Source organism: Bufo bufo, chromosome 4 (assembly GCF_905171765.1).
Source record: "Bufo bufo chromosome 4, aBufBuf1.1, whole genome shotgun sequence".
Lineage (NCBI taxonomy): Eukaryota > Metazoa > Chordata > Amphibia > Anura > Bufonidae > Bufo > Bufo bufo.
In genome coordinates, this window is record NC_053392.1 from 46495926 (window position 1) to 46510604 (window position 14679).

The 14679-nt window shown below is 44.2% G+C and overlaps 1 protein-coding gene across 1 annotated transcript in view; it reads right to left on the reverse strand.

The window, feature by feature from the left end:
- LOC120998952 (squalene synthase-like) overlaps positions 1 to 14679 on the reverse strand; it is a 71170-nt gene that overhangs the window by 28484 nt on the left and 28007 nt on the right. Inside the window, 4 exon segments of the mRNA XM_040429827.1 lie at positions 412 to 588; positions 679 to 870; positions 4491 to 4619; positions 5374 to 5557. Of these exon segments, the coding sequence (XP_040285761.1) occupies positions 412 to 588; positions 679 to 870; positions 4491 to 4619; positions 5374 to 5557 (682 nt within the window).

The following is a 14679-nucleotide window of genomic DNA, read 5'->3' on the forward strand; positions in this document are numbered from 1 at the left end:
CTGCGTAAAAAACATAGGATATAGAACATGCTGCGTTTTTCATGCAATGCAGAACTGATGCGGGGAAAAAAAACGCTCATGTACACAGGCCTATTGAAATGAATGGGTCAGGATTCAGTGCGGGTGCTATGCGTTAACATCACGCATTGCTCCCACGCGGAAAACTCGCTCGTGTGAAAGAGGCCTAAGGCGAATTTGGTCAGTGCTTCCCATCAGTGATTGTGAGCCAAAACCAGGAGTGTAGGCTTCACAGAGATCAAGTATAGTGGAAAGATCTGCACCTGTTCTGTGTCAACCTCTGGCTGTACGTGTACATTATGTCTGTAGCAGGATGCAACTCGATGTGACTGGAGTTAGGACATGAAGAATCATGCAGTCAGTGTAGTGTTAAACAGCTCCTTCATCACTCACCTGTGGGATGGCACTAAAGTGAAACACGCTCTGGTTCCTCAGCCGGGACAGGTAGAGAAGGACATCGGGCACGTGCTGCAGAGCATTGGTCACCAGTTCATTCAAGCACTGCACAGCCGGCACTATGTTCTCCGGCTTGGCAAAGTCCGACAGTTTTTTGCTGTATTTGCTCCACACCTGAAGGAGGATAGATAAAGACCGTGTCAGTTTTGCTCACAGTCGAGCAAAGAGGTTTTCACTACTATCACCCCATCAGCCTATAATCACCTCTCTGGGCCAGAACTCTCTTCCTTCCAGCTGGTCCTCCAGATAATCTCGGATGATGTTTGTTTTCTGCAGGAAGAGCCCCACAGAGCCAGAGAGTCTTGTATTCTCGCCGATGATGGCGTCTTCTAGTCCTGAGGCAGAAAACAGACGGGACACACCGATCACCGGTAATCCGGACGCACAGAGACAGTACTGAGCAAAGGAGAGAGAGAATCAAAATGTCAGGGTTAATACTATACGTCAATTCTATTACTTAAGATATTCATCTCCAACAGAGATCTCAGGGGACCATACTCAACAAGAAGTATAGGCACAATCAGACAAGGGTCACATTCGTTAAGGAACAGTGCAGCCCTAAATTCCTCCAGCACCACAGCCCTTACCTATTGGATGATAAGTGCTAAATGACAGCCCTCAACAATGGTCTCTAACCTGGGTAAGTGCATGGGATATAATCCAGCAGAGGTAAGTGAAGTCAAACAGAGTCAGAACCAAAGATTCCCACCACAACCAAAGGGTAGAGACAAAGCAGAGTCAAATACACAGCCGGGTGAAACCAGGAAAACGGAGGCAAAAATCAGCAGACGGAAGCTAGGTAAAAAAAAAAACCAAAAAAAAAAAACTGGCAGAAGATCAGGAACCAGGATAAAAGCCAATAAGCAAAACAAAGCTAGTGAGGCTTCTATCACCAGGGCTGGTTGCCACAGTAATGGAGTGACGCCGGCAGCGCCGCATTAGAGAGGCTGGACTCGTGGCCGGAGTATAGATAGGTATGTATATAACAGGTTATTAAAGGCTCACAGCCCTTTGGGGGCACAATATACTGTAGATTCATGCTGAGGGGTCCTTGCTGGAAGTCAATTCAGATGGCTCCATGCAGCAAAGGGATAATCACCAAGACCAATGGCCAAGCCTATACCCCTCATTCACATGTACAATAACTTCTGCTGGTTCCAGTTAAATGGGTGTGATAATAGGAAAAGGGGTGTGGATTAGGGCTGCAGTAAACGATTATTTCAGTAATCGAGTATTCTACCGATTAATCGAGTAATCTAATAAGAAGAAAATTAATTAATAGACTGTTTATCTTTATAAAAACTCACCATACCCCCTGCCATCAGTCCCCAAAACCCTTCGTTGCCCCCAGTGCGATCAGCCCTAGTGCATCAGTTCCCCACAGTGCCATCAGCTCCACTATCCCCCAGTGCCATCAGGTTGTTGTGCCTTTTCATAAGTGTAAACAGTTATATCTACTTATTCTAATTATAATGGGTATTCATTGCCTTTAAGACCAATGTTGATTTATATTCACTGTTTTGTATGAATTTTCATGTAGGCCGAAGTAAGTCCATGGGAAGATTACTGTGCCGTTCAAAAAGCTAGTGTTATTGGAACAATATATTATACATTTAGACAGCTAGAAGATACACCGCATCTGCAGATTTAGAGGCTTCATTGTATTTCTTATCTAAACATGAATTCCACAGTGTGAGAATTGTCTAGATGTTCCTCAAAGTATACATTCACGTATCAAAGTTTGTCCCTCGGCTCTAAGACAAGGCCTCCAGATGTCAGAGGTGTGTAGTATTAAAAATATCAGGCATGTATGAGTTAACCCTTAATGGTATGATGCTTATACAACAGTGCCACCTAGATATGAGCAGTTAATACTACACCAGTAGCAAAAGTGCATTCTGGGTAGTATTACGACGTCACGCTCCTTATCAGTGTACACGCCCATCTAACAATGATTGGAAAATTCCAAACTATGAGGGTGTGTTCATCTGATAAGTTTCGGGTTAAGAAACCAGATACCAAAAAGAGAAAAAAAACATAAAGACAAAGAAAAAACAAACAGAAAGAAAGGTAGATCTCTGGAGAAACATTTGGATTATCGGAAAAACTCTTGAGAGCTGACTGCCCCAAGACTCTGCACATCACTTGACCCTTGGGTAATGTATATTTTTGTTTCATGTAGTATTGATCTAAATTAATTGGCTTGATACTTAGCCACATACCCGCTCATTTGCAGACGTGTAACGTTAATTGCTACATCAATGTTTTCTCTGATTTCAGTTACGATGCATATAACTGAATAAAAGAGGATAATATTGGAGAAACTCTGTTGGGAATCTTTATATTCCCTAGTTTTTATCAAGCCAATCATTTATGAGTTTTGTTGCAATACTACCATTATCTGAGATTGGTAGTCATTATTTTGGGCACAGCAAGGGCTCGTATCTGTCACCTTCTTGATTGAGTTTTTCGCATAATCCATTGATTGTATATCGCTCACAATTTTAAAGCCGTATTGCATAATATTTTTGTGTTGGTTGAGTAGTGTTTTGTTGGCACTATATAGTGGTGAATTCTGGGTACTGCATATCATTGTATATTATTGAAATTTCCGTGGATTATTTTTTGATTGTATTTTAAACTATTGTATAATAAACCATTTATATTTTTGCCTAGACGCTTGTACCGTTTTACTGATTGCACAAAATAATCAGGTTATCGATTTGAACTCTGAGATGTTTATGTCCATCTCGTCAATATCGTTTGCATAATTTTTCTTTTGATCCGTAAATTTAAAAAAAAAATATTTATATAAAGCATTTGCTTTATATACCCAACAAGGTGCACCCAGTGCCATCAAGGCATAAGCTGTGGAGCAGCATCATGACTGGTAGATGCCAGCTCCCACAATAAGCTGCATAACCTGCATACTGCTGTAAATTGGCACTGAGCCCGGATCCCACATCTATAACAGAAAGCCAGGACATAAAGTGCCACCTAGGCTGCAAGTCTCGCCCCCTCCTCTGCACCAGTGTGACCTGTCATCTCATCCTCCAGTGCCAGCACATGGTACCAGCAGTGGCTGGCATCATCTGTTATACCAGCCCCACTCCCCAGGCTCCTCACCTCCTTGATCTTGTTCTGCTTCTGCTTGACATCAGGATCCGCAGGCTCCTTGCCCGCCACTCCAATAGGCTCTTTGAAGGGCCGGGGATTTAACCTGCTTACGGCCGTGCCCCTGCCCCCGCAGCAGTCATTCTCCTGGATCTCCCCCTTGATCTGCTCAGGCGGCCGGTACAGCATGTGGTTGGCTTCCTGCAGAGCCCTCTCTTGTTCCTCCTGGATCTGGGCGAGGGAACGAGACGATACCTGCCCTCTTCATCCTGCAGCCCAGGACCAAAGGGGGTGCACGGCGGAGGAGGCTGCTGGAAGAACACTCCACACTGAAAGGCAGCAGACTGCCGACCGGCATGGCAGCTGGACGCGTGCACAAAGTTTCCCTCAGCGGAGTGCAGCAAGGTAAAGGCCGGCGAGTGACCACAGAGCGGTGAGTTAGCAAGCGCTTCACTCCGGCTCCGTGGTCACATGACACAAACTAATCCTCAATGCAAAAAATTTTCATCAAGGATTTTTTTGGGGTCGAATTACTCGATTTAATCGAGTAATCGTTTCAGCCCAAATGCGGATAAACTCAAAATAGGATAGGGGTCACTCAGGGTCCTAAATATAACTGGATTTTGTACATAGATCTCACAATGGACATCAACTTTCTTCCATCTGTTCACCAAACAGCAGGGGACTGTTGGAAGAAAGTATAACTGCAGGATAAGACTACACAACTTGTTTGTCGTCTACTACCATGGAAACAAAGGTTTGTATAAGAGCTGCATAAAACAAAACACTTTTTTAATGAAGATAAGTAGCAAAGGTACTTAATTCTTCATTCTTAGACGCACTGGCACAGTAAAAACACAATTGTGAAGGTAGATATAGGAGCTAAAAGAAAGTTTCTTTACCTTATCCCAATCCAGGAGAGATTCCACCTGCTTCTCCAAGAACTCCGCCGCGACCACTCCCATCTTTTGACAGATGTCTACAATCACCTTCTGGTAAACTGCCGCTAGGTTTCTGAACTCTAGGGAAATCTAGGACAGACAGCATAGAATAAAATAGGGGAACTCATCGACACTGATTCCCTGTCAAGAGGAATACCTAAAAAAACAAATACAAATAACATTTACGGATTTTTTTTTTTATATGGGAGCAGATGAACAACGTATGCCATTAGATGCCTGTACACTGATCCCTCAAGATCCAATGGCCTCAGGATACAATATTTTCAACATATAATTGCTCAGGAAAGACCATTGTAAGGTGAAACTAGACACATACAATTCCTTAGACTCAGATCCAACCAACCAATATGGCCATTTCTCCGGTAAAACACCTGTACTGGTTGTTTAGTTGCTACTCTCTACAGAACAGGATGGTACTTCATGTTCTGCACGGTCCTCTGTACCAAAATGAACTGCTCCTTTGGATATTAGAGGAGGCCAGCTTTTTTTTCCCCTGGTATACTGTGTGCTATATAGGATCCTGAAGAAGCTCCCTTCCTTAACATAAAAAGTGATTTACAGCTTCCAGATGCAGGTCACTAAGATAAAGTTTCTTAAACCTTAAAGGGGTTCTCCAGCCCTACCTTAAAAATTGCGCCCAAATCTAACCTGTGGAGAGAAAATTAGGAAAGCGACACTTACCCCCAGCAGCAGCGCTCCCAGGATCCTCTTTACGGTCACGCGACCGCTCCTTCCGAGTTTTAAAATGCAAACCTTTCCAGGAGCCCCAGATACCACACAAGACCTGCCTCTGACCCTTCTACCCCACATCAGTCCATCTTACCGTGGGGAAGTCCTCCAGAACTACACGATGCTTATCCTTGCTTTCTGTAAACCTCCAGTCCGCCTGGTACAGGTACGTGTGGAGCTTATGCAAAATGGGGATTTTGGTCTCCAGACTGATGGTCATGTCGTCCTCCATGGTGTCCAGAGCTCGAAGCACCAGATAGAAGATACACACGGCATGTCTACAACAAGGAACTGTAGTCAGTACTCTGTGGGTACCTTTATGGAACTATTGTATTATAATAATAATAATGATGATGATCTTTATATCGCACCAACATATTCTGCAGCGCTTTACAAATCAGAAGGTTCATGTGCAAACAAAATCATACATTATATAGCATCAAACAAGAGGAATGAGGGCTCTGCTCACAAGAGCTTGCAATCTACAGTGCATTCAGAAAATCTTCACACCCTTTCATATTTTATGTTCCAGTTTTTCCCCCATCATTCTGCACTCAAAACTCCATAATGACAATGCGAAAAGAGAATGTTAGAAATCTTTGCTAATTTATTGAAACTGAAAAACTAAAATAATTGTATTGACCCAAGTATTCAGACCATTTACTCAAGATTTAGTTAAAGGCAGTGCTCCAGACTAAAAAAAATACCTAGTAGCCATTGGCTCCTGAACTGAAAAATTTAGGAGCCAAATCAAATTTTTATTCGCCAAATGGAAACTGAATCAAAATTTTGCTATCGTGACAACGGTACGCTGATCAGATCGGCGTAGGGTTGTTTTGAAACCAAAATTTTGATTCGCTTTCGTCACCATAAAAAAGTATTTTGATACTCAATACCGCGCCAAAAAAAAAAAAAAAAAAAACACCAAAAAAAGCCGCGTGCATTTAGCATTTTATGAAACGTTCGGCCCATAATAGAACAGTCCTATGCTATTTTTTGGGGTGACAAGGTGACAAAAAAATGGCGAATGCTCACAGCATAGGAGATATTTTTAAATAATTTAATAGTTTGGACTTTTCGGACGCAGCGCTATGTAATATGTTTATTTATTTATTGTTTATATATTTTATATGTAAAATTGGGAAAGGGGGGATTTAAACTTAATATTTTAGGGTACTTTCACACTAGCGTTTTTCTTTTCCGGCACTGAGTTCCGTCCTAGGGGCTCTATACCGGAAAAGAACTGATCGGGCATATCCCCATGCATTCTGAATGGAGAGTAATCCGTTCAGGATGCATCAGGACGTCTTCAGTTCAGTCATTTTGACTGATCAGGCAAAAGATAAAACCACAGCATTCTACGGTTTTATCTCCGGCGAAAAAAACTGAAGACTTGCCTGAAAGCCGGATCCATCATTTTTCCCCATAGGAATGTATTAGTGCCGGATCCGGCATTCAGAATACCGGAATGCACCCGCACTAAATCCGGACCCATTCATTTCTATGGGGCTGTGCACATGAGCGGTGATTTTCACACATCACTTGTGCGTTGCGTGAGAATCGCAGCATGCTCTATATTCTGCGTTTTTCACGCAACGCAGGCCCCATAGAAGTTAATGGGGCTGCGTGAAAATCGCAAGCAAGTGCGGATGCGGTGCGATTTTCACGCACGGTTGCTAGGTGACAATCGGGATGGAGACCCGATGATTATTATTTTCCCTTATAACATGGTTATAAGGGGAAATAATAGCATTCTGAATACAGACTGCATAGTAGAAGGTCAATATAATAAACATTGTTGGCGCAGTGCGCCCCCCCATCACCCCAATATAATAAACATTGGCGCAGTGCGCCCCCCCCATATAATAAACATTGGTGGCGCAGTGTGCCCCCCATCACCCCAATATAATAAACATTGGTGGCGCAGTGCGCCCCCCCCATATAATAAACATTGGTGGCGCAGTGCGCCCCCCATCACCCCAGTATAATAAACATTGGTGGCGCAGTGCGCCCCCCCATCACCCCAATATAATAAACATTGGTGGCGCAGTGTGCCCCCCAACACTCCAGTATAATAAACATTGGTGGCGCAGTGTGCCCCCCAACACTCCAGTATAATAAACATTGGTGGCGCAGTGCGGCCCCCCATCACCCCAATATAATAAACATTGGTGGCGCAGTGCGCCCCCCCCTCAATATGATAAACATTGGTGGCGCAGTGCGCCCCCCCATATAATAAACATTGGTGGCGCAGTGCGCCCCCCCATCACCCCAATATAATAAACATTGGTGGCGCAGTGTGCCCCCCCCCCAATATAATAAACATTGGTGGCGCAGTGCGCCCCCCCCTCAATATGATAAACATTGGTGGCGCAGTGCGCCCCCCCATATAATAAACATTGGTGGCGCAGTGCGCCCCCCCATCACCCCAATATAATAAACATTGGTGGCGCAGTGTGCCCCCCCATCACCCCAATATAATAAACATTGGTGGCGCAGTGTGCCCCCCCCCCCCCCCCCCCAATATAATAAACATTGGTGGCTCAGTGGGAAGTGCCAATGAGGGTTAAAAATAATAAAAGAAAATTTACTCACCTCCTCCAGTTGATCCGTAGCTGCCGGTCTCCTGTACTTACTTCTTTCTTCAGGACCTGTGGTGACATCACTGTGCTCATCACATGATCCATCACCATGGTAATGGGCCATGTGATGAGCTCAGTGACGTCACCACAGGTCCTGAAGAAAGAAGTAAGTACAGGAGACCGGCAGCTACGGATCAACTGGAGGAGGTGAGTAAATTTTCTTTTATTATTTTTAACCCTCATTGGCACTTCCCACTGAGCCACCAATGTTTATTATATTGGGGGGGGGGGGGGGGGGGGGGCACTGTGCCACCAACGTTTCTTATACTGGGGAAGGGGGGGGGGGGGGCGCACTGTGCCACCAACGTTTCTTATACAAATACAGGAGGCGGGTGCCGGTATCAAATAGCCGGCACCCGACCTTTGTGACAGGGGGCTGCGATCAGCTACAATTAACCCCTCAGGTACCGCACCTGAAGGGTTAACTCAACTGCAGCTGATCGCAGCTCCCTGTCATAGAGGTCGGGTGTCGGCTATTTGATTCCGGCACCCGCCTCCTGCATTTGTATTACAGGTCAGTTTTCTTCATTGGTGGCGCAGTGGCCACAGCCCCTCCCCTCCTCCTCCCGTCTCTTCTTATTGGTGGAGGCGGCGGCAGCAGCAGCACAGGGGGGAGGGAGAGACTCCTCCTGCGCTGCTGAGAACGATCATCAGCTCCTGTGCCCGCCGCTGTATTGAGCAGAGCTGCGGCGGCGGGTCTAGTCGCAAATGGCGACAAGACTAAAAAGTCTTGTCGCCATTTGTAAATTCTAAGTCGCATTGGCGACCATTTTGGTCGCCATCTGGAGCCCTGAAAGGGGTTCTGCACTTTCATTTAACTGATGATCTATCCTCTGGATAGATCAGCTTCTGATCGGCGGGAGTCCGACACCCGGGACCCCCGCCGATCAGCTGTTTGAGAAGGCAGCGGCGCTCCAGCAGCGCCGCGGCCTTCTCACTGTTTACTGCCGGGCCGCCGGCCCACCGACATCACAACTAGTATCAACTAGCGTGGGCGCGGCTATGCTCTGTTCACTTGAATGGAGCTTAGCCGCGCCCACGCTAGTTGATACTAGTCGTGACATCAGTGGGCCGGCGGCCAGGCAGTAAACAGTGAGAAGGCCGCGGCGCTGCTGGAGCGTCGCTGCCTTCTCAAACAGCTGATCGGCAGGGGTCCCGGGTGTCGGACCCCAGCCGATCAGAGGATAGATCAGTTAAATGAAAGTGCAGAACCCCTTTAAATCCCCTTTGGCAGCGATTACAGTCTCCAGTCTTCTTGGGTATGATGCCACAAGGTTTGCACACCTGAATTTAGGCATTTTCTGCTATTCTTCCCTATTCTGTCAGGTTGGATGGTGACCATCGGTGGACAAGATATTTTAGGTCTCTCCAGAGATGTTCGATTGGGTTCATATCAGGGCTCTGGCTGGGCCACTCAAAGGACATCCACAGAGTTATCCCTAAGTCACTCCTATGTTGTCCTGGCTGTGTGCTTAGGTCATTGTCTTGTTGGAAGGTAAACTTTCAGCCCAGTCTGAGGTTCAGGACACTCTGGATCAAAGTTTTCATTAATTATCTCTGTACTTTGTTCCATTAGCCTTCCTTCAACCCTGACCAGTCTTTGTCCCCGCTGCTGAAAAAACACCCTTACCGCATGATGCTGCCACCACCATGCTGTGGTCACCACTCTTACAACAGCCTTTTTCCCCTCTAATTAGTTTAGAGGGTCAGCCAGTACTGCGAAAAGTCCTGGTTATTTCAAACTTCTATTTACAGTATTTTTCGCCCCATAAGACGCACTCCCCCCCCCCCCCCCCCCCCCCCCAAAGTGGCGTGCGTCTTATGGGGGTGAATACTAATGAGCGCCAGTTCACAGCACAGCCGACCGCAGGAGGAAGAGGATCGCGATGTGAGGAGCGGCGGCATCCAGGAGCAGGAGATGTAAGTGTTTTTTTTATTTTATGATCTGAGGCTGAATTATGGCTGGGGGCTGCTCACATATGGCTGGCGGCTGATTAATACTGGGGGCTGATTGTATGACTGGGGACTGATCACATATGGCTGGGGACTGATATGAGGCATGGGGGTCTCATCTGAGGTCTGATTGGGAGTCTTCTTTATATTGGGGTCTGATCTGAGATCTTATTAACATTGGGGCTGTGAGCTGAGGTCTGATTAACATTGGGGGTCTGATTGCTGGTCTGAGGTCTAATGAAAAATATTTTTTTCTTATTGTCCTCCTCTAAAACCTAGGTGCGTCTTACGGGGCAATAAAATAGAGTAGGAATTATAGAGGCCACTGCACTTTTGGTAAGTGAAGTGCCTGGAACTGGAAATGGCACAATTTTTTAACATTATCCTTAAATATTTCTGGTGTTCTGGAGAGATGGGAACATGATAGTAAGCATCAGATAAGTCCATGGTAACCATAAACCAGTCTATCCCCAGTATGTTAGTGGTGGATTTTATAGACACCATTTAAATTTTTTTATATTTTACATATTTATTCAAGGGCTTTAAATTAATCATTAAATCTAAAGAATCCATTAAGTTTTGTTACTAGAAAAAAAAAAAAAAAAAAAGAATAAAATCCTGATCCCTGTTCAGAGGAATATAGATCAGGACTTGTTTTTCTAGCAACAGGTTCACCTCCATTTTCAAAGCTAACTGATGCTGAGGAGGGGACAAACACTTGTTTGACATGACCCGATTAGTTGGATGGGAGGCAAACGCAAAAAACATTTTTAAGTGTATTTAGGACCCATGGGGAAGTAGTTATAGATTCCCTGGCAAAAAAAAAAAAAAAAAATGTATTCTGCCTCATACCTTGAATTCTTGCCATCTTGAAGAATTTCCCTTCTTCTTGAGGTCCTGTCTTAGTCTTCTTTGTAGGAATGTCCCGATACCGATACCAGTATCGGTATCGGGACCGATACCGGACATTTGCACGAGTACATGTACTCGTGCAAATGTCAGAGACTCATTTGATTCTTTGAGTTAAAAGAATCGTGTCACAGAGTCCCTGCCAGACTTCCTGCTCTGCGGCTCCCTGTCTCCCGACAAGTCCGTCCGGGGGGGGTTATTAGTATAGCATGTAGCGGAGCTGTGTGTGTACAGGGTGCATGCAGCAGAGCAGGAAGCCTGGAAGGAACTCGGTGACAGTCTCTAACTCATTCGATTCTTTTAACTAAAAAAAACTCTCAGACGATTCTCTGAGTCCCTGCAATAACTATACATTGTAATTACATCACAGTCTGCTTCACTGCAGCAGAGCTGTGTTTGCCAGGAGCGAGTCCCTCTTGACCTTCGGTTCACTCGAGAACGAAATGCCTCTCCAGAGTCCAGACACCCTCCAGCCTCCTCAAACAGAGTTCGCCTGCCAGTAGTTTTAAAAGTTATAGGAACTGACCCTAATAAGTGTATAAAGCTTAGTTAGAAGATTATAACCAGCCCAAGTGGTCACAGACAGAAATAAATAAATAAATAAATAAATAAAGGTGTTGTGTCTGTCTTCTATGACCCTGGTCTTTCCCTTCCTGCCTGCAAGCTGCACATTGATCTCTAAAAGCAGGCATTAGGGCAAGAAGAAATATACATTACTGTATGATGGCCACAAGACTATTATACTGAGGAGGGAAGGGCTTCAAAAATTGTTGTCCTGACTCCTTACAGTAGTGTCTCCTTGTGGCTGCCCCCATACAGTATAACGTCTCCTTGTGGCTGCCCCCATACAGTATAACGTCTCATTGTGGCTGCCCCCATACAGTATAAACGTCTCCTTGTGGCTGCCCCCATACATTATAAACGTCTCCTTGTGGCTGCCCCCATACAGTATAACGTCTCCTTGTGGCTGCCCCCATACAGTATAACGTCTCCTTGTGGCTGCCCCCATACAGTATAACGTCTCTTTGTGGCGCCCATTCAGTGTAAGGTCTCCTTGGAATGTTATAGTTCTGTTTTTGGGCCTTTTGGTTGGTCAGTGGTCAGAAAATACATGTGTGTGTATTTTATTGTTAAAATTAGTATCGGTAATTGGTATCGGTGAGTACTTAAATAAAAGTATCGGTACTCGTACTCAGTCTTAAAAAAAATGGTATCGGGACATCCCTACTTCTTTGGTTTCGAAAATTTCTCCAGGAATTGTAAAACCTTGTCTCTTGGGGAAACCCTCTTTTATCTGAGGCTTTGTCAAGGATGTCATCAAGAATGGAGCAGAACAGATGGTCACCTTCACAGGGAATGTAGCAAAGACGTTTTTATGAGTCAGCATCTCCTGACCAGGAACGGAGCCAAACAGCATGGCAGGTGGCATTTGAGAGAGGCGCAGATTTAGTGGATAACCTAACTAAATCTCCAGAGGCATCAGATAAATTTGATGCTTGTTTGAGGGTGGGAATGTAAGCCAGGATTTCTTCCCTAGGAGTACCTGAGGCCAGGTGATTTTCTAATTCCCTAAGCCAAACCGATGAGATCTTGCTGTACATGTGGCAGCAATGCTGGGCCTCAGCATGGCTATGTTGATTTCCCAGGAACGTTTTAGGAGACTCACATTTTTTATCCATAGAAACATAGAATGTGTCGGCAGATAGGAACCATTTGGCCCATCTAGTCTGCCCAATATACTGAATCCTATGGATAGCCCCTGGCCCTATCTTATATGAAGGATGGCCTTATGCCTATCCCATGCATGCTTAAACTCCTTCACTGCATTTGCAGCTACCACTTCTGCAGGAAAGCTATTCCATGCATTCACTACTCTCTCAGTAAAATAATACTTCCTGATATTACTTTTAAACTCTAATTTAAAACTATGTCCTCTTGTAGCAGTTTTTCTTCTTTTAAATATTCTCTCCTCTTTTACCTTGTTGATTCCCTTTATGTATTTAAAAGTTTCTATCATATCCCCTCTGTCTCGTCTTTCTTCCAAGCTATACATGTTAAGGTCCTTTAATCTTTCCTGGTAAGTTTTATCCTGCAATCCATGTACCAGTTTAGTAGCTCTTCTCTGATTTCTCTCCAAAGTATCAATATCCTTCTGGAGATATGGTCTCCAGTACTGCGCACAATACTCCAAATGAGGTCTCACTAGTGCTCTGTAGAGCGGCATGAGCGCCTCCCTCTTTCTACTGGTAATGCCTCTCCCTATACACCCAAGCATTCTGCTAGCATTTCCTGCTGCTCTATGACATTGTCTGCCTACCTTCAAGTCTTCTGAAATAATGACCCCTAAATCCCTTTCCTCAGATACTGAGGTTAGGACTGTATCACTGATTTTATATTCTGCTCTTGGGTTTTTACGCCCAAGGTGCATTATCTTGCACTTATCAACATTAAATTTTAGTTGCCCGATTTTTGACCATTCCTCTAGTTTTTCTAAATACTTTTCCATTTGGTGTATCCCTCCAGGAACATCAACCCTGTTACAAATCTTCAAAAAGACACACCTTAACATCGAGGCCTTCTGCAATTTCGCTGATAAAGATATTAAACAATATGGGTCCCAGAACAGATCCCTGAGGTACCCCACTGGTAATACCATGTTCTGAATATACTCCATTGACTACAACCCTCTGTTGTCTGTCCCTCAGCCACTGCCTAATCCATTCAACGATATGGGAGTCCAAGCCCAAAGACTGCAATTTATTGATAAGCCTTCTATGTGGGACACTATCAAAAGCCTTACTAAAGTCTAGATAAGCGATGTCTACTGCACCTCCGCCATCTATTATTTTAGTCACCCAATCAAAAAAAAATAATCAATAAGATTAGTTTGACATGATCTCCCTGAAGTAAACCCATGCTGTTTTTCATCTTTCAATCCATGGGATTTTAGATGTTCCACAATCCTCTCCTTAAGTATGGTTTCCATTAATTTCCCCACTATTGATGTCAGGCTTACTGGCCTATAGTTGCCCGATTCCTCCCTACTACCTTTCTTGTGAATGGGCACAACATTTGCTAATCTCCTAATCTTCTGGGACGACGCCTGTTACCAGTGATTGGTTAAATAAATCTGTTAATGGTTTTGCTAGTTCACCGCTAAGCTCTTTTAATAGCTTTGGGTGTATCCCATCAGGCCCCTGTGACTTATTTGTATTAATTTTAGACAGCTGACTTAGAACCTCTTCCTCTGTAAAGACACATGCAAACAATTCATTAGTCTTCCTTCCTAACTGAGGTCCTTTTCCTTAATTTTCCTTTGTAAAAACTGAACAGAAGTATTCATGGAGGCAGTCAGCTAGTTCTTTATCTTCTTCCATATACCTTCCTTCTTTTGTTTTTAATTTGTTAATTCCATGTTTGTTTCCCTTTTTCATTTACGCTTCTGCCTGTGCTTTAGAAGCTCCTATAACTTGTTTGGCTTCTGCCTAATCTTATAAATTTGCCTGTCATCCTTTTTTTCGAATTACTAAATGCTATCTTTTTGTTTTTAATTATTTTGGCCACTTCTGTTGAGTACCACAGCGGTCTCTTCCTTTTTTTTGCTTTTACTGGCAAGCCTAATGCAATTATCTGTTGCCTTCAATAGTGCCACTTTTAAGTAGTCCCATTTCTCCTGGACTCCATTGAAACTGTTCCAATCTGATAGGGACTTGTATACCACTAATCTAAATTTTAGAAAATTCAGTTTTCAAAATTCTAAAACTTTTGTTTTTGTGTGGTGTGACTCAGTCACTGTACTTATAGTAAACCACACTGACTGGTGATTACTAGATCCCAAGCTTTCCCCTACAGTAATATCAGATAACAAATTCCCATTTGTGAATACTAAATCTAAA